The sequence below is a fragment of the Mesoplodon densirostris genome, chromosome 9 (genome assembly GCF_025265405.1).
Source record: "Mesoplodon densirostris isolate mMesDen1 chromosome 9, mMesDen1 primary haplotype, whole genome shotgun sequence".
In the NCBI taxonomy this organism is placed as follows: Eukaryota; Metazoa; Chordata; class Mammalia; order Artiodactyla; family Ziphiidae; genus Mesoplodon; species Mesoplodon densirostris.
The window spans coordinates 96114737-96136948 of NC_082669.1; the positions used below are offsets into that span (position 1 = coordinate 96114737).

The 22212-nt window shown below is 51.0% G+C and overlaps 2 protein-coding genes across 6 annotated transcripts; one reads left to right on the plus strand and one right to left on the minus strand.

The window, feature by feature from the left end:
* The first annotated feature begins 336 nt into the window (after window positions 1-336).
* Window positions 337-16032, plus strand: TMEM140 (transmembrane protein 140). Of its 3 annotated transcripts, none has more exons than XM_060107975.1 (3): window positions 337-482; window positions 687-965; window positions 14430-16032. In XM_060107975.1, exon 3 carries the CDS (start codon window positions 14463-14465, stop codon window positions 15021-15023), a length of 561 nt encoding a protein of 186 aa, XP_059963958.1. In that variant the 5' UTR covers window positions 337-482; window positions 687-965; window positions 14430-14462; the 3' UTR covers window positions 15024-16032. The 3 variants fall into 3 exon arrangements, with proteins under 3 accessions (XP_059963958.1, XP_059963959.1, XP_059963960.1); XM_060107976.1 differs by having other exon boundaries at window positions 435-482; window positions 780-965; XM_060107977.1 differs by lacking the exons at window positions 337-482; window positions 687-965 and adding an exon at window positions 11944-11963.
* On the minus strand, window positions 15837-20337 carry CYREN (cell cycle regulator of NHEJ). 3 transcript variants are annotated; one of them, XM_060107980.1, is made up of 4 exons: window positions 20147-20337; window positions 18767-19031; window positions 17742-17817; window positions 15837-16857 (listed from the first exon to the last, which is right to left on the minus strand). In XM_060107980.1, the coding sequence occupies exons 2-4, from the start codon at window positions 18901-18903 to the stop codon at window positions 16609-16611; spliced, it is 462 nt and encodes a 153-aa protein (XP_059963963.1). In that variant the 5' UTR covers window positions 18904-19031; window positions 20147-20337; the 3' UTR covers window positions 15837-16608. The 3 variants fall into 3 exon arrangements, with proteins under 3 accessions (XP_059963963.1, XP_059963961.1, XP_059963962.1); XM_060107978.1 differs by having other exon boundaries at window positions 15837-16860; XM_060107979.1 differs by having other exon boundaries at window positions 15837-16860; window positions 20097-20337.
* Between the last annotated feature and the right edge of the window lie 1875 nt (window positions 20338-22212).

The following is a 22212-nucleotide window of genomic DNA, read 5'->3' on the forward strand; positions in this document are numbered from 1 at the left end:
ACAGCACCTACATCACCTCTTTCTAGGGTTTGAGTTTAAAAGAACTACAAAGGAGAAAAAAATGCAGCAGTTCAAAGAACTCCTTTGAGGGAAGGCCAGGGAGGGGAAGAGGAAGCCTGGAGGATTCAGCAATATTACTCGGTAGCTGTCTACTGACTTAACCGAGCTTAACCCCAAATTGGAATTTCCAGCTGGTCATGTGAGCACAGAAAGCAATTTTTAAACTCTGGCTAGGAGCCCCTATGATTACAAAAATAAAAGCTCCGTTCTGCTCTTATTTTGAAATAAGATATTCCAGCTGTTCTAGCATGGGCCTAAACACCCTGGTGAGGACACTAGGACGACAAGGATTTGTGTCCAGGGATGCCCAGTCATCCTACAAAGCTGATTTCTGAAAAGGAGAGGACAGATGCATAACTTCTTCCCCAGTGGTGACCTGGGTCTGGGATCTCAGACCAGATGATCTGGAGGGTCCCTTCTGAGTAAGAGTCTAGGTTGTATTTATCTTGGTTTAAAACATTAGAAGTTTTGAGAGTGTCTTGGCCAGTTTCCTTTCTGGAATTGTGGTGTGATATAATCAAGACACTTACCTGCCTCTTTAAGTCTATTGGTTGGTTGGTTCAGGTGTGGGTAAAGTGGCCGGTTTGGGGAACAACAATGTTGTTTACATCTTCCTTTCTGAAAAGTCAGGAGCCACCGGCAAGAAATGAAAGTGAAATCAGGGGATAGTGTCATCAGTCAGCACAAATGTGACAAAGTTCAGAGAGCTGTTTACTTAGGCACAACTGCGCCTGCCAGCCAGTCATAAGCTCGGGGCTTATGCTCGGGGCTGCATCGTTCCCGTCCCCACCGGCCTCGTTTCTGGAACCTGACATTAGGAGGCAGCGCGAGAGAAGAATCAAGCGAACCTGATTTCCTGCTCCTCCTCTTTATGAGTGTTTTGGGGGTTCCGCATCTTCTTTTTGGTAAGTACCTACCCTACATGCCCCACAGCTCGCCCAGACGCCTGCCTCTCTGCAAGACAAGTCAGCTTTCCTCTCAGACCCTGCGTTCTAGCCATGGGCCCGGGGAAACGACTGGCAGTCAGGGTCTGGGGACCTTCCCCCGGATACAGACCCACCTTCGTGAGCTCTGCTCTTCCCTCCTTCTCCCTGCTCCCTGCAGCATCACCCTGTGCGACTCTGGCCTCAGAAGTGGTGCAGGTAATGCCAGTATAACTGGTTAGAAATGCAGGGGACACTGTGGGCAGCAGGGTCTTGCACCGAGTCTGTACAAATAACGGTTTGTGACGCATGAAGTGGATTCTTCATCAGAAATAGGCCACCAAACAAAAGCAGATCACTGACTCGCAGTAGCTAAACTGGTAGTTTCAGGAAACACCATGAGTTCTTAAAATATGCACTGGGGACTAAGATTGTCAGAAAGACCTGTGTTCTTGACTCAGAAGACAAGAGGGTCTAAGAGATTTTCAGACCCTATGTTATTAGACTACATTGCTTTTCACACCTTGATGGAAATGCATGGTGGGATTTTAGTTCAGTTGCTGCAGATCTTAAAAGATTTTTTTTTAACGTGGGCTATTTCCCTAATAATTTCCAATATGCTTCCTCACCTGTAAAATCAAAGGCTCTTTGGGAAGAGATAAATACACGTATGTATGCGACTCGTCCTTCCTCCCTCCCTCATGACAGCTGAAATGCATTTTTCAGTATCTTCTTCCTAAACCCCATCTCTCCCAAAGTCCCGAATGCATGCATACGACGTTCTCCTTTTGATTTCGTATATTCCCCTTTCTCAACTCTCTTTCCAGCTAACCCCCTGCTTTATCTAATCACTGATTGTTCATTTTCTAAATTTCACTTTTACATAAATATAACACATGACTCTGGAAATACTTTTAATGCAAAAAGAAAGGAACTCTTACCCATAATGCCCAGAGATATCAGGGCAAACATTAACATTTTAAAACAATTCCTTAGTCTCTTTCTTGCAGTCATACTATAAAGCGTGATTTCAGACCTGGTTCTTCTAAAGGCTGCATAGAGTTTTAGTATCTTGATATGTCATAATTTGATTCTAATGTTGGGCATTCAAGTTGCTTCTCATTTTTTGCCAAAGTAATACTGTGATGAACATTCCTGTATATAAATCATTGACTGCATTTCTGACTGCTGCCTTAGGGTAGACTCGTAAGTGGAATTACTTGGCCAAAAGGTATGATGATTTTTAGGGTTTTTAGTGCCTTTTGCCATACTGCCTCCCAGAATGTTTCTAAGAATTTTCACATCCACCATCATTATACGAAAATGTCAGTTTTACTGCACTCTTTTTTTTTTTTTTTTTTTTTTTTTTTGCGGTACGCGGGCCTCTCACTCTTGTGGCCTCCCCCGTTGCGGAGCACAGGCTCCGGACGCGCAGGCTCCGGACGCGCAGGCTCAGCGGCCATGGCTCACGGGCCCAGCCGCTCCGCGGCATATGGGATCCTCCCAGACCGGGGCACGAACCCGTATCCCCTGCATCGGCAGGCGGACTCTTAACCACTGCGCCACCAGGGAGGCCCGCGGGGGCCACTCTTCATCGCGGTGCGCAGGCCCCACTGTCGCGGCCTCTCTTGTTGTGCAGCCCAGGCTCCAGACGCGCAGACTCAGTACTTGTGGCTCACGTGCCCAGTTGCTCCGCGGCACGTGGGATCCTCCCAGACCAGGGCTCGAACCCGTGTCCCCTGCACTGGCAAGCAGACTCTCAACCACTGCGCCACCAGGGAAGCCCCTAGCTGCAGTTTTAATAGGGAAACTTATAGGTTATTTTACTTGGCATATCTTTGATTACATTACATGAGGTATAGACGTTTTTTTCATGTTAGTTAATGTGATAGTGTTTTATAATAAGAAATATGTGTTTGGTCTCTGTCCCCGTTTCTGGCACAGAGCTCCTAAAACCCTTGGAACTTCCTTAGTGATAACAGAGGTAAAGGTGTCTTTTTTTAATTCATTACAAACCCTTTTCAACCACCTCTGAGTTGTTAATGACTCGACTTTTGGCAAGTCGCTAAAGATGGGGCCGGCTGCCAGGGGAAACCACCACCCCAGCCCCCAACCTCTAGGGAGGTGAGAGTGGCTGGAGCCTGAGTTCAATCACCAGTGGCCAATGATTCAATCAATCATACCTACGTAATGAAACCTCCATAAAAATCCCTGAAGTACAGGGTTCAAGAGCTTCTGGGTTGGTAGACACACGGAGATGCCAGGAGGGTGACAGGCCTAGAGAGGGCATGGCAGCTCCACGACCCTTCTCCCCACCCTTTGCCCTGTGCATCTTCCGGGTGGCTGTTCCTGAGTTGTATCCTTCTATGATGAATGAGTATTCTAGTAAGTAGGCTGTTTTCCTGAGTTCTGTGTGAGCCACTCTAGCAAATTAATCAAACCCAAGGAGGGGGTCATGGGAAACTCGAAGTTATCCTAGACTTGCACTGGGGGCGGGGGCAGTGCTCGGCTTGTGGCACTGACCCCTTAACCTGTGGGATCTGATGCTATCTCCAGGTAGATAGTGTCAGAATTAAGTTAAATTATAGGACATCCAGGTGTCACAGAGAATTCCTTGGTGGGGAAAAACCCTCACACATTTGGTGGAGGGTACAAATAAACAAAAGTTTTTTACAGTTAACTATTTTGCATTCCTTCTTATGTGAAATATCTCTTCATATGCCTTGTCCATTTTTATGGAGATTAATGTTCTTCTTATCTGTTTGCATGAACATTTGTTATATTAGGTATATTAACCAGTTCATGTTTGTTGCAGATATTTTTCCACACTCACTGACTTTTTTTGGGGGCGGTGGCTGCATTGGGTCTTCTTTGCTGTGCTCCGGCTTTCTCTAGTTGAGACGAGCGGGGGCTACTCTTCATTGCGGTGCGGTGGCTTCTCTTGTGGCGGAGCACAGGCTCTAGGTGTGTGGGCTTCTGTAGTTGTGGTGCAAGGGCTCAGTAGTTGTGGCTCACGGGCTCTGGAGTGCAGGCTCAGTAGCTGTGGCGCACGGGCTTAGTTGCTCTGTGACATGTGGGATCTTCTCGGACCAGGTCTCGAACCCGTGTCCCCTGCATTGGCAGGCAGATTCCTAACCACTGTGCCACTAGGGAAGCCCTCCATGATCACTGACTTTTAATTTTACATTTTGTTGTACAGAAATGTATATTTTAATAGTTAAATCTGTACTGCTTTTTTCTTTGTAGTTGCAATTTGCTTTTAAGCTCAGAGCGTTCTTTCTCATTCATAAATCAAATATTTACTTTTTTCTAGATCTTTTTTTTTCTTTTGTCTGTTTGTTCCTTACACTTCACTATTGGATCCATGTGAGATTTATTTTGGGATGTGGAGTGAGATGAGGCCCTAAAATAGTTTTCTTTTGTTTTAAATAATCAATTGCTTCAGCATTAGTCAGTGGAAAACCCTGTCTTCCACTGAATTATAACACCAATTTTATGGTGTATTAACTTCAGATACATGGCTTTTCTGAGACATTCTGCTCTCTGAGCTGTCCATCCAGTACCCCTGCCATTCTGTTCTATTGAGCCCACATTCCCCTCAGTTATTTCTACCTGGGAGCTGGACACTGCAATGACCTCAGTGACTCTAGCCTGCCTTAGGCCTCTTCAAGTCAACTACAGCTTAAGGTGAATTAATTAATATAATAAATATCTTTGGAAGTTTCATCTTCACACGCACGCACAGTATGTTCTCGCAGAAACTGAGACTTTTTGCAGGGCTTTCTTCTATACCCCTGGGCTCACACCACCTCAGCGGTCTCAGCCCTGTCAACATGACAGAACTGAAAGAATTTAGTAATGAGTTTACGCATTCCTTCGTTCAAGGGAAAACGGTCCACAGATCCAGGGAGCACAGCGCCTCGCAAGCGGTGGAGCAGTCTTTCTAGGGATGTGGGACAGAACATTAGAAGAGGCAACGTGGCTTATGCTGAAGCCTCGACCTCGTGGCTGGCAGGTCCTATTTCCTGGGGAAGGTGAGCTGGCCCAGGCTGCTGGAAGACTGTGATTGGTGTATGTTAGGGGTCCTTGACAGGTGTTTCCCAGGCAGGCTGACTTGGGTTTGGATTTGGGACCTGGGCTGGGCCACTGGGGCCGCCCCATTTTCTGAGTCCCAATGTACAACTTAACTTGATCAGCCCCAAATCTAGACTTGAATAGACTTTGGGAGGGGACGCCCCTGACCCCCAGCTCTTCTGTGAGGACACAGATCCCCTGCCCACTCAGCAGCAGGAGGGAGGTGGAGGTGCTAACAGCCGAGACCCTGGCAGAGCAGAGAACACAAAGGAGCAGCGACCCCGGCCCCTTCCTGCAGCATCTCGCCCACCAGCAAGCATCAGGCCTCGGTCAGCACCCGCCTAAGAGTGACCAGGGAAAGATGCGCTTTCTGAGGGATGCAGGGAGAGGCCCCATAGCACCTGTTGCTCCGTTTGCCTGTGATTTGCTTTCTTTGAGTTATTTTAGTGAGTTACAAAGCCATTTCATATGCGTTACAAACTCTCCAGGTAAGAACCACATCCTCCTGTGTGGGGGGGATGGAGGTGAAGTCTGAGAAAGCTTAGCCTCCTTTCCGGCCAACTCTCAAAATAACTTCTGCAAAACTGAAGGTCTGAGTCTAAGTGACCGTCTATCATTCTCTCCTTCCACTTCTTTCCTTCTGACTGCTGGGGGCAAACTGCGTTCACTAGTTTTACAGCAGGGCTAGTGGGCAGAACCGCCAGAGACAATGCCTGGCACTGCTCCAACCCCAGCTCAGGAACTCTCCGCACCTTCAGCCCCGCCACCTGGGGCCTCGCGCCTTAGGTCTGGGGGAGCAGGGGCTTGAGTTAATGAAGCACCTAGTGAGGATATAATCCAAACCTCTCACCCTGGCCTACAAGGTCCTCAGGGACCTGGGTCCGCTCACCAGTCCAGCCTCGTCCTGTCCCCTCAGTCACTGGGCTGTCACCCAGCCCCTGGTCTGTTCCTCTCCCAAGCCAGTATTTATAACCACTGCACTCCGTTTCTAGAAGGCGCTTCCCCTGGCTCTTTCACACCCCTCAGGCCTCCAATCAAATGTCTCCTTCACAGACAGGCCTTCCCTGACCCTCCAATGGAGACCCATCACTTCCTTCTACCAGGTTCTCTCCTTCACATCACCCTGTTTATTTGCCTCCCAAACCTCTTCAAAAATTATAACTATCTTTTTAAAAATACATGTTTGGTGTTTGTCTCCCCAACCAGAGGGCAAGCTCAAGGAAGGCAAGCCCCTGCTTTGCCCCGCATGTTACTGATTCCCCAGGGCCTGTGACTCAGGCAACTGTCCAACATGTATCATCGCTGGAGTCACAAGAGGAAACCCTGGCCTCATCAGCAGAAGGGGGGCAGGGGCTCTCCACATGAGGGCAGGACAGAGGGCAGGAGCAGCACAATCGAGGGTGACAGCCAAGGCCGTCCACTCTTTGCTGGTACTGTTATCTGTCTTCAAACTCTGCCTTGGGGCCTGTGAACCTTGGTCCCCCCGTAAACTGCACTGCGAAGTCCCCCCAGTAAAAACCAAGCGAGGATGGGTCCCAAGGTGCAGGCGTTTGCTCATTTTTAAGGATTTCCCCCACACACACCGCGCTAAATTTTTTCCTGACCTTTGCTCCCAGCTGGATCATCTGCTTACTAGCAGGGCTAATGAGCAGCAAAACAACTGGACAAACAGCCAGTTAATATTAATGGAGCTGCTGAGACAGTCTACTGCAGTAGCTTGCTGGAGGCAGAGGGGGCGGCGAGTGCGCCGAGTCCACGCTGCAGTCTCACGGTGTCATCATGTTTCTGCTGGCAAAGCTGTTTTTATTTACATGGAAAAATTAAGTAAATCCAGACGTCACAGTGTTCCATAAAAAGCCACTGCTGGCCCGGCCGTCCACGCGGCATCTGAAACCCAGGCTGCTGCTTCCATCTTACAACATTTGGGAAACTGCGCTGTGGCCTTGTTTTCAAAAGTAAGAACCTGAGCTCACGTTTCTGCCAAAGCAAATATGACACATTTCCCTTTCTTCTTCCCTTTTTATTTTCGTCAGGAGCCACGCCCAAGCCACAAGCACACTGGTGCCCAGTGAGCTCAGCTGGATGCAAGCCGGCTCTCTGCTCTGTCAGAGTCTGTTTTGCTGACCTTCTTCTGCTCGTATTTTCTTCCCTGGGCTGCGCTCCCCCCCAGTCACCTCGCAGCCCCACCCTCCGCCCCTGCCCTGCTCTTCCCTCGTGTCCCGTCTCCCCTGGACCCCAGCCTCCACCGTGGCACCAGAGCAGGCAGCAGTCCACCTGTGCAGATCAAATTAACTCACTTCAGTCTCACAACAGCCCCCAGGGACAGGCCCGCAGGCGCGTTAAGGGCGGGGATGTAGACTCTGACATACCCAAGGTCACGCACTATGAATGCCCAAGGTCACGCGCTATGAGCGACAGGACAGCAGCCTGAACTGCGGTGGTCTGGCGCTAAGGTCCACACTCTTCACCACCACATCCCTCACACCATCCCAGAGTCGTCGGCGCCAGCCACCAGCGAGGCCAGCTTCCTGGAGTCCAGGTCCTCCAGGGAAGCTCGTTCTGAACTCCAGCACTAGTGTCTCCTCAAGAATGTCACTTCTCTGAGCCTCAGGTTCCTCTCTATGATAATAATAATTTAAGTAATACTAGGTAATGTTCCACATGCTGCACATAAATCACCTCACTTAATTTCCGTAACATTTACAAAACAAGTTCTATTGTTATACCCATTTTGCAGATGAGAAAACTGGGCAGAGAGACATTCAGGTAGCTAGTAAATGGTAGAGCAGGGATTTGAACCCAGGACACACAGCTTCAAAGTCTAAGCTCAGTGTCACCCCCATACAAGAGAAGAATAATGCGATGTCCACACACTGTGGCCGTGAAGATTAAAGAGGATGATGCATGTGAGGGCCAGACCTCGGGAGACAAGGCTCAGGTTCTTACAGTGATTTCACAATTCTGCCCGACAGGCCTGACCAGGCTCACTTGGGGAAGTTACTGAGCCTCACTAAGCCTCAGTTTTCTCCTCTGGAAAGTGAAGATAATAACATTAAATGTGCTCTCATAGTGAAAACTTAATACCTGCTAAGTGCTTAGTACAGGGCCTGGCACAGAGTAAATGCTCAAAAAGATTCTGAGGTCAGTATTTAATCATTAATAAGCCCTCAATCAAACTAGATTCCTTCTTAGACACCTCCAGTGATCACAAAGACTTCTCAAAGCAAGTTCTGCCCTCTAAGGTCCCCGATAGCTTTCTTAAGTCATTAATGAGAAGGAAGGCCAGGAGATGAATCTGTAGCCGATAAACTAAAAACCCATCCGTTTTTTTTTTTTTTTTTTTTTTTTCTTTTTGCGGTATGTGGGCCTCTCACTGTTGTGGCCTCTCCCGTTGCGGCGCACAGGCTCCGGACGCGCAGGCCCAGCGGCCATGGCTCACGGGCCCAGCCGCTCCGCGGCATATGGGATCCTCCCAGACCGGGGCACGAACCCGTATCCCCTGCATCGGCAGGCGGACTCTCAACCACTGCGCCACCAGGGAGGCCCCCATCCGTTTTTCTTTCAAGCTTCTGTTCCACAAAACTTGCAAACTGTGTAGTGTCTGACAGCAAAATTATAACATCCAAGTTTTGCCAGGTCACGGCAGCAACTGCTCCTGCTGGGGCGGGGCGGGGCCTCACCACACCTGAGTCCCTCTTTGCAAGGGGCCTCACAGTGTCCAACGCCTGAAGCTAGCTACAGGCTCACATACAGGTCTGAGAAAGGGGACAAGCTTGAGGAAACTTACATTTAGGGAACGGGAAGAATAAAAAACAGAGAAGGAGGAGAAATAGGACAGAGATTCAGGTCAAAAAAATAGAAGGAGGGCTTCCCTGGTGGCGCAGTGGTTGAGAGTCCGCCTGCCGATGCAGGGGACACAGGTTCGTGCCCCGGTCCGGGAGGATCCCACATGCCGCGGAGCGGCTGGGCCCGTGAGCCATGGCCGCTGAGCGTGCGCGTCTGGAGCCTGTGCTCCGCAACGGGAGAGGCCACAACAGTGAGAGGCCCGCGTACCGCAAAAAAAAAAAATAGAAGGAGGCATTTACGAAGCTCTATGTGCCATGGCTGACGTTCACGAAACCATTCAGAGGTCACTCAGTGGATACCTACTGCGTGCCCATAATGTGCCAGGTAGTCCTGGTGTTGCGGATATAACAGTTAAAGGCAGATTTTGAGAGAGACGGGCAGCCATAGATTTTTGTCTGATTTGCCTAACAGATAAAATTCCTTGCCCACATGAAGTTTACATTCTACTGAGGGTTGTAGGTGGAAGACAAAAGAAAACATTTAGCACGTTAGATGGTGGAAAACGGCAAGGAGGAAGAGCAGGGAAGGACCGCAGGGGGAGCGGTGCCGGTGCCGCGGGGGGGCTGCTACGGCTTCAAAATGCCGACCAGGGATGGCGCCACTGAGAAAGGGACCTTTGAGCAGAGACCCAAGGGAGGCAGACACGTGATAACAGAAGAGCACCCCAGGCGAGGAATGCAAGTGCAAAGTCCCGAGCTTGCCTCAAGTTTTTGAAAAATGCGAAAGGAGCCAACGTGGCAGAAGCTGGGGGAGGGAGTGGAGAGCAGGAATAACGGGGGAGGAGGTGCAGGAGGTGACATGGGCACTAACAGCACTGGGGAGTCCTGATCCCAAAGAAGCAGGAGAAGGCCAAGTTATTGTTAATGTTGTCCCTGGAAAGTGGGCGCCCTTGGCGTCACGAGTCACCCTTGTTAACAAGTTCCAGGACATTTACACACCTGCGGGCACAGCACACTGTATCATTCCCTGGCCGAGGAATTCAAACGTTCGAGAGTCTCATCCCCACCCTCTGGAGCCCTCTGGAGGGGGAGCTCGGACTGAAGGGGACACTTACAGGAACTTGCCTTCCTCTCCGATGGGCACCTATAAGGGCTCATTAAACACTTGATGAACGGAGCAGAATCTCCCGGTGGTGGACAAGCGGTGCCCTGATATGAGCGACAGTGCAGGGTGCTCCAGGAGGCTACCCTCGGGGGCACCATTCGGGACAGAGGCATGCAGATGGTGAACTCGGGCAAAATGGCGAGAAACTAAATAAGCCCCAGCTGTATATAAAGTCTTGTTACTGAATATCATTAGACGTTCAGGCAGGAAGAATGAACTGACAAAACAGAATGAGGTGGGTGATTTGGGAGTGGGTATTTTTGCTAAGTCAATGTAGAGAAAGGAGTTTTGTGGGGAATCTCGTATGTTGGGATAAGATGAAAATGTAATACGTGAAGTCATGATTAGAGCAGTAACAAATCAGAAGTTATAAATAAGTGTATGATCAACATCTGTATACAGCAGCCGCATAATGATTAAGCTGATAGATATTTTAGCATAAAAGAATGAAGTGTTTGGGAGCTGGAGACTGGAGCTACAGACCTTCTCTAAAACGGAAATAAAGGTCTACGGGCAGCAGTTCGCTGTCAAAGCAAAGCAGTCAAAGTCCACTTTGACTCTGGAACTCAAGAGAGCACGTGGTAGACCTTCAGCCATCTGAAGTAAACAAGCCAGTGTCGGTGGCAAGAGCCAGCCTCCCCGCTCCATCAGCCCTTCTCAAGTGTCCCTTACAGTCAAGGGACAGGCCAGGGGTGAAACCTATGCTGGGAAAAGCTCTCTGGTCACCCGTTCTCTGCCTGCCGGGTGTCCTATACTCGGGGCATGGGCGGCCAGAGGGATTTTCAGTGCGACAATCTGCCAGAGCGCCAATCCTCCCTCAGACACGACCTCATGAAAGTTTCACTCTTTTAACATGAAGGGGGCAAGAACATAACTTAGAAGATCAGGATACTATGTCTGTGCCTCTTTCAGCCATCATCCCATCAATGTGAAAACTTCAGAGGTACTTAAACTAAAAAACAAAAGCAAACAAACTGCCTCGAATGCACTGTCTGGGGGTGTTCTCCTTCTGCTTCTCTAACTGGGACTCTGCTGCCCTGGGCTCTCCGGTGACAAGCGTGAACGCACTCCACACACTCACTCAGAGTCAAGATCTATGTCTTGGTCCAGGGGCCCCACTGCCACAAAAGGGTTATGCTTTACGATGACCGTTGTGACGGCAAAAGGCTAGCAGCCTTTCTTTATAAAGAGCTCATATACACTGACAAACAGAAACCAAAACTGAAAATGATAGAAAGAAAAAAAAAAAAATGACAGCACTCCCAAGAGAAAAAAACAGAGCCGGTCAACAAACACTTAAAAAACGTTAAACCTTGCTCATTAAAAAGAAACAGTATAGCAATGCTGTGTCATTTTTCGTTATCAAAGATGAAAAGACAAGAAAATTCAATCTGGGAGGATAAGATGAGATAAGTACTCTCTTAAACTGCTGGTGGAAGGATAAACTGATTCACAAACATAGTCACCGTGGCATTATTTTTAATATTATAAAACAACATCGTAAGAATATATAAACCATACACAATAGAACAGCTAATGCAGCCGTTAAAAATATTGTTTAGGAAACACTTCTAGTGACAAAGGGAAATATTAATGCTATAATGATGTTTACAAAGAGGGATACAAGCACATATATTTATGTGGTCCCAGCTATGTAAAACAACATTATAGAAGGAAATGTGTCGTTGAGTGGTTACTTCTACAACCTTGAAGTTATAGACGATTTTTAGTCTTGTCTCCATAATTTCGTGCATTTTTCTAGTTTTCTACAACCAACATGCATTACTTTATTATAAACAGGAAAACTTCACCTAAAAATAGCAACAGTGACTCAGCAGTGTCCCCTTCTGCCCTCTGAAGGAAGCACAGGCTTATCATCTAAAGGGAATGAAAAAGCTCATTGTGGTGACAACATGAATACTAGGATTGTTAAAAGCCAAAACAAAACAAAACAAGGTAAGCTCTTAGCAAGGCAGAGAAGAGTACCTTAGGGTTTTCCAACCAAATAACCATGTTGTTTTACTGGGAAGTTGTTTAGAAAAAAGAAGCTAGGACTAGCCCCCAACCTCTCTGTCCACATCCCAACAGGAAGCACGGAGGAGCCATCCCACCACTGAGTATGTATGAGACGTAAAACATGGCCCCTCACCTCAAGAAGCTTTGCCATTTTGTTAGATAAGTACATGCAGGACCTAAAGGATGCTACATGTCATTTTCATTCATTCAAAAAAAAAAAAGTTCCTACTGTGTATCACGCACCATTCTGGGATAAAACAGCTAGTGGGAGCATAATCTTGGCCTTCAGCTATATCAGAGTGTGGGCTGAAGTAGTCTGAGAAAGCTGGTGAAAAATTAGTAGGACTCAGAGAGGCAGAGAACAGGGTAGGACTTGAGGAGGTGGAGTGCCTGAGTGGGTGGGCAGTCGGGAACAGGGACAGTGGGCAGGTGCCAGACAAAGCAAAGCAAGGAGGGAAGACCAAAGGGAGCTGGGCCTCACTGGAGAACCCAAGTTCAAGTTCTAAGCCGTACCAGATCGTGGTGAGCCTCACGTACCAGGCATAGGAGTTGGGACTGAATTCTATGTGCATAAAGGGGTGAGAGGAAGTAAATCAGGGAATACCGCCTTCTCCACACGACTGCTCATGGGCTTCCTAGCTCCAATTTATTTTGTCTCACTCTCTGTTGAAAACCTCGAGAGAGAAGAGGAAGTCAGAAACAAAGGCCCTGGGTGCCTGGGGAGCTGCTGCGTGACGTGGCTCAGGCAGTCTCCTCTGAGAAGCCCCAGGAATCTTTTTGCATTAAGCTTAATAATATATATATATTTTTCTTAACTCAAGTGTAACAGGCTTGAAATAGGAGAAGTAAGAGGGAGCATTTACACAAAGGCACCCCAACTCCCAACCTGGACCATGGAGGCAAGTCAAATCTTATTTCCCATTGCACAATGGTGTAAATCCGGATTCCAGTCCTGGAAATCCATCCTACACCCCGAAATACCTAAATCCATTAAAAATGGAGATACAGGCTTTTACAAACATTTGTTAATATGTAAAACCGTGCAAACTATGTTCCTGTTGGGAATTTTTCCCATCCTGTGGGCTGCACTGGTTAAAACTTCTTACCGTACCAATCTAATACCGTGGACTAAACACACCCTTTTTATACCTGATAAATCTTTCTGTCTCTGCCAAAGGAGTCACTGATAAATCTGTATTCTCATCAGCCACCTACTGCAGACTGAACATGTGTCCCCCCAAAATTCGTATGTTGAAACCTAACCCCCAACGAGACAGTATTTGTAAGTGGGTCCTTTGGGAGGTGATTAGAATGGGATCGGTGCCCTTAAAAAAGAGGCCCCAGAGAGTTCCTGGTCCCTTCCACCATGTGAGGACGCAGAAAAAGTTGAGCCCTTACCACACTCCGAATCAGCCGGTGCCCTGATTTTGGACTTGCCGCCAGAACTGAGAGAAAGAAACCTCTGTTGCTGACAAGCCGCCCCGTCCACGGTAATTTGCTGTAGCAGCCCACGTGGACTGACGCTGCCCTCCCCCTCAGTCTGTTCCACATCCTGCCCCCTCTCACCACGCTTTGTTTTCCCACGCGCAGGACAAGTGTGGGAGTGGTCAGGCAGACCCTCCAGCCAGCTCTGGAAAAGGTGAGGGGCTGCGCCTCTCAAGGGGTCCCTCCAGAAACTGATCTCCAGGGCTGCCTCTGGGCCTCTCTCCAAGGCCACCACTGGCCACCACTCCCTGCACTGCCCACACCACGGGCAGCCCTGGCCGGGTGCACTGCAGGACACCACTCTGTGTTCTGACCCTATGCCCCTACGCACTTCGGGATGGAAATGGCTGTTTTGTTCCATATTGGCAAATTTACAAATATAAAGGCATAGTATGCAGACTACTGTTTGAGAGGCCAATTTGGAGAAGTCCTTCTGATTAAAAACTTAGTGAAAAGATTTCTCCAAAAAGATGACGAAGGTACATCCTATATATATCGATACTATATACTATGGAGGGACTAGAGAAGGCAAGTTTCCTGTAGATCAATTTGGCAAAATGCAGTAAAATCACTAAAAAATATTGCTACCCTTGACCCAGTGATTGCAGTTTTAGATATTAATCCTAAGGAAAAATCAGATTCAGCAAAGTCTCACGCCAAAGGGCATTCAGTTACAACCTTTCCCGCCCTCAAAGCTGCCAGGAGGGCCCTTCCTCCTGATCTCAGCCCAGAGAAGCAGCTGAGGACTTAGCCCCTGGAGCCCGCCTGGAGGTTACCCCAGATGGCTTGGTTGTGGTTTGGCTGTCTTGAAGGGAGTTTGCCACAGGTTTTTATGGAATTCCAGAAGGGAGAGCATGAGCTTGAGAAGAAACTGGGAGGGAGACAGGGAGAACCGGACAGTCACGGCGTGCCTTCCTGCAGGTACCCAGGAAGGCGCCCTGTGAAGCGCAGAAGATGCCTGTCCTAAGGTCAAGGTGGAGTAACCAACTGCTGTTCCTGGGAATCATGACACTCACAGTCACAGTGATCTTCCTGCTGTTCTTTGCTCTCCTCTGGAAGGCCGGCAACCTTATCGACTTGCCCAACCTCAGAATTGGCTTCTACAACTTCTGTCTTTGGAACGAGGGCACTGGAGCCCTACAGTGTCACCAGTTCCCTGAGCTGGAGGCCCTGGGGGTGCCTCGAGTTGGCCTGGCCCTGGCCAGGCTTGGCGTGTACGGGGCCCTGGTCCTCACCCTCTTCGTCCCCCTGCCTCTCCTCCTGGCCTGGTGCAACAGTAACGAGGGAGAGTGGCAGCTGGCCGTGGGCTTCCTGGCCACGTCCTCCATGCTGCTGGCCAGCGGCCTGGGCCTCTTCCTCACCTACACATGGAAGTGGCTCCAGCTCTCCCTCCTGGGGCCTGGGTTGCTAGCTCTGGGTGTTGCCCAGGGCTTACTCATCCTCTTGCTCATGGCCACAGTCGTGTTCCCTCAGAGGGCAAAGGACAAGAACTTGAGAGCTGCCAGCTCTGTGTAAAGGCTTACGTGACTGCAAGGGTTCTGTTTGAACTATGCTCAGAGAAGGGGCCAGAGAATTCACGGGCTGCTGTGTCTTCTCAGCCATCCTGTTTCATAGCTAATGCTGATCTCAAGATCTAGCAGACGAGACCCACCGCGGAGAGGGTAGGGCACCCGACTTCAAGAACAGGCAGCAAGGGGTCCCTCGGCTTCTTAGTGTAGGGTTGTGTGTCCTTTGGGACTTGTAAGGTTCCCAAGGACACCCTAAAACCACACAGCTCATTGTCACAAGAATTCCTGCTTTAACTAACTGATCTGAGCAAGCCATTCTTACTTTATCCTCAGAACAATGGGGAGATAAAGCTTCCTGTCATGGGGCCAGATTTCCAGGACAAGTTGCCAAATGCCAGACTGGAACCCAGTGAGGGTTTATGAAGAAACACCTCAGGGTCCCTGGGGGCCCTGCCTGGAGAGCTCCCCGTCTCCATCCAAGGCATGTAGAACGCGATGAGCCCCTCCACTCTGACAACGCTCCCCAAGGCCCAGGAATAATCTGAGGGATTCACCGAAGACAGAACACATGGGCACAAAGAGCAGCCTTGGTGGCTTTGAAGGTTCCTCTGAAAAGGCTCCCGGGCCTGAAGCCCGACAGAGCAGGGGGTCAGCGGGCAGATCACTCCCAGCACGTGACCTGGGAGTTCAGGAGCCAAAGACACCGGGTCCCTGGTCAGGAGAGGAAGGTGAACAGGACTGAACGGTTCCACATCCACGTGAATGCTGCATCCCCTCACCTCTCACCGCTGGCCCAGAACAGATACAAGCACAACTCATGCACTGGGGAACTTTGTGTATTTTTCAGCACCTATATATTGAAAACCCGTACAGCACGTGATTGCCTCATCCTATGCCTGTCAAAAGCCATACTGAATACAGAAGCAGAAACACGGACTCTAGTGTGATGTCTTGTCCTTGGCGTCTCCTTTGGGTTCCTGTCCCACTCTTGCTTTCCGACTGTCCAGGGACCAAGGCCGAGGCCACCAAGTGGAAGAAAGGTGGCAGCTCAGGGGGAGGAGGCCTGATTGGTCAGGAGGCTTCCCAGTCTGTACGCTGAGCCTCAGGCTCCTAGACGGAGCCCAGCACTGTGGCAGGATGTCTGGTTCAGGGCTGGACGAGCAAGGGCTCACAGCTGATCGTCTGCCTCGCGATGGAGGCTATTTTTGAAATAGGCTTCGTCCTTAGGGAGGCCGAACAGTAGGAATTCCAGTGTACTTAGCAGCCATACTTGTTTTTCTTTAAACATTATTAAGTTGACTCTTTGGTTCCAGTAAGTTGACCACCACAGCCTCATCTCCCTGGAACCAGGTAACTGAACACAACAGACTGTGGGGATCCCAGACCCTCTGAGCGAGGAGAGAGCACAGTGCAGGGAGGATTTCTAACGGGAGCTCATTCCGATTCCTCACTTCCCAAGGTGAATCTGCGCAGCCCAGAGAGGCGCAAAGCTGCGAGCAGACGCCGTGACAGTCTGAGGGCAGCGCCCAGGCCAAGAGGGAAACCCTGCTTCCTTCAGCCACTCTGGGCAGAAAGTCCCAGAAGTTTGTCCCTTAGCTGAAAAATATCTCTCTGACGTATTTTAGCGCGTCCTGGTCCTCCTCGAGGCCACTGCCGCAGGCCGAGTCAGAACCCGCAGGCCCCGGAGGAGGGCCGTCTTCCCCACAGTCCTCGTCCTCGCTGTCCTCACTTCTGCTCCCGCGGGGACTCGGGGACGACGGCGCTGAGCTGGCCGGGGACTGCTCTGGCTTATCAGCGCCTGCCAGAGGCAGCTGTTCCAACGGCTTTTCCTGTTTTCGGCCCTGCTGAGTAGAAGCAATGGCAGGCAAAACAGACGGGGTTTTACTTCCCTAACGTGCTGGTTTATCTGTCAGTGACGCAGAACATGCCCAGAAGCAACTGTGAAGCCAGCACGGGAGGAGTCAGGCCCCGCCCCCAAATCACAGGTGGCCCCTCCCTACCTTCACCCGACCCCTCCCCTCCCCGCCACCCCGTCTCAGATGGCGCAGAAGTAGAGACCAGCTTGGGAGAGCAGCGGCAGGGGCCTGAGGAACAGCGCCGCAGGAAAGAAAACTAGAAATAAATATACGTGGAAAGGCAGGGTTGCAAGGAAAGACAGAATGCAAGGAGCGCAGGAGACGAACCCTGAGTGTGGGCCTTAGCCTCTCCCTACTGGCACCAAATCACTTATTGCAACTGATGATAATATCTATCAGCAGGTTATTGCAAGGAATAAATGCGATAGGAATATATAGAAGTCCCTGAGCAACTATCAGGTACTATCAAGTACTATCAACTATCAAGTACAACTCTAAAGTGGGACAGTTATCATTCGCTTCCGGAAGCCAAGACACTCAGCGGCGTGGTGCTCCGTACGGTGCTCAGAAGTCACCTCGCCCGACTGAGACCCTCCAGAGGACATGAGCAGTTAACGACTTCTGTCCCGTCCACACGCCACCAGCACAGTCACCCAAACAGAGAGGGCTGCCCTCCCTCGCACAGCTGCGCCCTCCCAGGTCTCCAGCCCCAAGCGGGTGCCCACCGACCAGGGAGCGGGCTGCGGATGAGCGGGCTCCTGGCCACCCCGACAGGCAGGGCGCCTCTTTTATTAGCATGAACCAGGCCCTGGTCTAGTTTCTGCCCACCAAGAGTTTCTGGTCATAAGAAAAGACACAGCTGACTTTACCTCAATCAGGATCCCCAGAGCAACGTCTACGATTTCAGCTTCATTCATGCAGTACACAGTCCTCGTGGCAGGAAGTCTGAAAGAAAATCACAAAGCTAGAGATGGCACGGAATCACCAGGAGGAGAGAATGAGAGCAAGAGCTGCGTCTCAGGGCCTGCCCCCCCAGGGCTGGGAGCAGCAGCTTCCCCAGGGCACCAACGTGGCTTCTGCATCCTTGTAACCAGTGACTGGCACAGGGGGTTCTCGGGGCAACAGTGTGGGGCTTCCCAGCCTCCACCCGCTCCCCTGAGGATCTGGAAACAGGGTATGACGGCCGGCTTCTGAGAGTCAAACTCACGCACACGGTGGATGCGAGCAGATCGAACAAGCCAAGACACAACCCACCCCCCTCCCACCGCAGTGCATGAACACAGTAAAGGAGGGCGGCACAGACCAGAAATCACGGCTGGCCAATGAAGAAAACTTAGAAAGGGAAGGGCAGAGAGGGACAGTGAGCGCCTGGGACCACGAGGGGAGAGGGCAGGGGCATACCCTCCCTGGCAGCCCAGAAACCCCCGCCATTACCACCATTCAACTAACCCACCCCACAGCCTCTGATCTCAGGCCAGCATAGCAACCTACAGCCTGTCCACCTGTCCCTGAAGATCTACCCGCAGGGAGACTGGACCACCTCGTCACTCATCTTGCCCAGTGGATGGTCACAATTTCTGTGGCAAGAGAAGAGGCTGGCAATTTGGACAACTGGCGTCTGAGAGCTTGGCTGGTGTGTGTGACCCGAGAGGGGGAGCCACTATCCGGGAGCTGACAAGTGAGGGTCTGGCGGTGGAGATTCACCGAGAGAGGCAGAAGCTGGTGCCAGTCTGGGAGGGCACGGCTCACGTCCTGTGCACCCCCCGAGAGCTGATGAGAGGTCTGTGGACTGAAACACCCCACTTCACTGTTCTGCCAACACGGGAAGACTGGGCCCCGGCAACTGTGATGCCCCAAATCCCTCACCCTGTCCTAACTCCCCAGGAGGCCCCACCTTGCTGCAGCCACTGGCACCATGGCTGTTCTCCTCCTCTTGGGGGTCTTCACCTGCACCGTCCTCTTGTCAGCCACCTGGGCTGTCATCCATGCGGGAAGCACCCTTTTTTTATTCTCAGATTTTAAGTCTTCCATCTCCCTCTTCCTCTCATGACGAGGAACCAGGGCCCAAGCTTAATGACTTCAGGACAGCAAATCCCACTCTCTCATCACACCAGGAATTATAGGTCTGTTTGTCCTGAGTGGGAGTCCAGCTTTAATTCCTACAAAGAAGAACAAAGACCAGTGAATTCTACTAAGCGAGAATACTCCCAGGCATCAGCCGAAATTACTGGTCAGGGCAGGGCCCAGGAGACGCAGATGTGCCGTTCACAGGGCATGAAGAGGCAGGCGAGGGGCTCAGGGAGAAGCAGCCCTCCACGCAGGGCCCAGGGGCCCCACCGGCAGCCAGGCCCAACGCCTCCAGGAGCCTCTGCACTGAGCCATTCCACACGGGAGGAGTGGGATGAACACCCTCCCAGGAGGAAAGAGAGAGGGAGGTGCCCCTGCTCCTCTCCACCCCAGAGGCTCCCGGTCCCCAGAGTGCCCAGACTATCCTACCATTAAGACATCTGTCAAAGATCTCTCCTCTGTTTCTCCCAACCACAGACTTCTCATTCCCTCTTCTGGGAGCGGTTATAAGAAATTCCAAGGCCATTTTGATTCACAATGAGGTTTCACCGGCCAACACCCACTCCCTTACACCAAAGATACTTCTGACCGGTCAGATTTCAGCCAGCAGTAGGGTCAGGAATCCAGAAGCTGGGGCGCCGGGCTGGGGGGAGTGTCTCATCTTACTGGGCCTCTCCCCACCCGCACAGGATTCCACCTCAGCCCCTCCTCCTAAAGCTCAGCCCCGACCCTGTGACTCAAAGGGTGCAGGGCTCCACCCTCCACTTAGCGGTTAAACCTGAAGGCAGCTGCGGGCGCCTTCTGCCTAAATTAAAGCGGTGCTAATACTCATTCCCACATCTAACGAGCACCGCTAACCGCCCGGCACAAACACAGCGCGGCGGTCGGTGCATACATTGATTTGACCGTGAGATAGATATTCCGAAGCCTATTTTACAGATAAGGAACTGAGACTGAGCAGTATGCACAAAGTCACAAAAAAGTTTGAAATGGCCGGCCGGGACACGCGCCCGGGTCCTCCAGACTCCGCCGGCTGGGGGTGGGTGAGGGCCTGGGGCGGCCCCGCGGGCGCATGCCTAGCCCAGAGCTCCCGATTCTCAGCCGCCGCAGCCCTCGGGGACCCCGCGCCGTCCTGGCGCGACCAGACCGGTGCCGACCTGCAGGAGGAGGGCGAGGGGGGACGCGTGACAACCACGCAGGGCCTCACCGGCAACAGCGCCGCCCGCGTTCCCGGCGCTCCTCCAGCAGGACTTCCTGCCTCCGGGCCTGCGCCCCCTTCTTGGCTTCCGGGGCGGGTCCGGGAGTCTGACTCTGGGCGATAGTAGGGAGTTCGGAGTACTGCGGGCCGGCCGGGCCCCGGCGCCGCGCGCACCGTGACACTTCCCCCGGCTCGGCCGCGTCCCCGCACTTCCGGCTTCCGGCCGCCCGCGGGAGCGGAGGCCCGGGCGCGCCCCCTGTCGGCAGATCGCGTTGTCTGCGCCCTCGGCGGTGGAGCCCTGACTCCCCAGCTGATGGGAGACGCCAGCCCCGCTGTCCCGGGTCCTGACAGTCTCTCCTTGACCACATCCAGGTCAGGCTCCTCTGAACTCTTCTCAACTAGGCCCTGCCTTTTGGACTTCCGTGTGCATCTCCAAATTGTCCGTTTTTAGCAAGAATACTGCTAAGTTGATTTAACCAAAGTCCACCCATCCCCCGCGTCTGATCCTCACCCGCCACCATCTTCCAGGTGGTGTCTAATCACCCGGCCGCCCTCAGCAAGAATCCTGTTAGGTCAATTTAGCCAGAATCGCCTCTTACCCCTTATGTTTCCTGTTAATAATCATCCATCCACCGACCCCCCACCCTGCCCCTTTTCCTTGTATTGGGAGTTGAGCTCAACTTTGCCCCCACTGTAAAACCCTACTGAGTAGCCCCCTCGAATAAAGTTTGCCTTACTTGTCTTTAACAAGTGTCATAAATAATTTTTAACAATATTTTTTCTTTAACAGTCCCCAAACGTGGCTCCATTTGAGGCTTGCTGGGTAGACTCTGTTAAAGTGTCAATTCCCAGCCCTCGCCCCCCACCAGAAATTAGGGGGAGGGGAGGAGGGGATCTGCATTTTTGAAAGCTCTGCTGGGGAACGGCAGAGGCGGAGTGCTCCCTGCTGGAGGCATGCACTCCCAGGCAAGGGGGTGCAAGGTGAGCACCCCGGGTACAGGAAGGGAAATTAAAGATTCTGTTTACATTTCAAATTGGCCAGAGCTGTTCTCTCTGTGAACAGGGCTGCTCCACAAGGCTGCCCAGATGTCCTCACTGCTTTGCTTTCAGCCTGGTGCTGAGCACCGCAGTTTACACGTGGAGTTAGCATCTAGTTTAACTTAAAATCACACAGGTTGAAGTAGCTTAAAAGACACGCACAAAGAACCACCCAGGTGGCACACATCACTAAAAACACAAGCACAAGTGCACAAGGTGAAACTTCTATCACATTTTGAGGCAAAAGGATGATCAGAACCAACCATCTACCCCCCAAAATGCAAAACTATCAAGACAGCCATTTGAAATGTGACTTACAACAAATCAGCTAATAATAGAATAATTACTCTCCATATGCTACAGGTGCAGGATAGGGGAGTGTGATCCAGAGTTTGGAGAATCCAGAGCCGGGAGTTCTCACTTACAACTGTGTGTGCCTTTGTTTTCTGCAAAGCACTTTCACCCCATACTAATCCTCAATCCTAAGGAAGTAGGCTGGTCCAGGAAAGTTTAAATCAATCAAGGCTTAAGGAGTAAATCAATGAGTTCAAGTCACAAAACCAACCTGCTGTGCATTGGGGTAATTTAGCTGCGAGGTGAACCTGGGCTCTGCCTCCAGCCTCTTCAGGAGTCCAACCCTTCCAGGCAGGACTTGCTTCTCCTCTGATTCCCTAAAGGTTCCAAAATCACCGACCTCTAGGGTCCTCCGCTCCCACAGTCTGTGAGCCAGGACAAATCCAAGTCTAATGGGTGGAGATGCATCATTTTGTTTTAATAAAGGAACAGAGAACACTTGCCATTACGAGAACCACTCCCTCCACCTTTTTCTCAAAAACCTTCTCCCATAGCCAGCCGAAAAATGGGGTCCGGGGAGCAGGAAACCCATCTGCATAAAAAACTTTCTGTGTGAAAGGCCAAATAGGGATGAGAAACCCCATCTGTGGGATTTGAATGGATGGGAATCAGCTCCTGAAGCTTTTTTTTTTTTTTTGCGGTACGCAGGCCTCTCACTGTTGTGGTCTCTCCCATTGCGGAGC

Coding starts and splice junctions, on each gene's coding strand:
- CYREN (XM_060107978.1), bottom strand. CDS start 18,903: ATGGAAGACTTAAAATCTGAGAATAAAAAAAGGGTGCTTCCCGCATGG. Junction 17,818..18,766: donor GTGCCAGTGGCTGCAGCAAG/GTGGGGCCTCCT, acceptor ATTTTCTTTCAG/ACTTCCTGCCACGAGGACTG. Junction 16,861..17,741: donor CTCTGGGGATCCTGATTGAG/GTAAAGTCAGCT, acceptor GCTTCTACTCAG/CAGGGCCGAAAACAGGAAAA.
- TMEM140 (XM_060107975.1), top strand. CDS start 14,463: ATGCCTGTCCTAAGGTCAAGGTGGAGTAACCAACTGCTGTTCCTGGGA.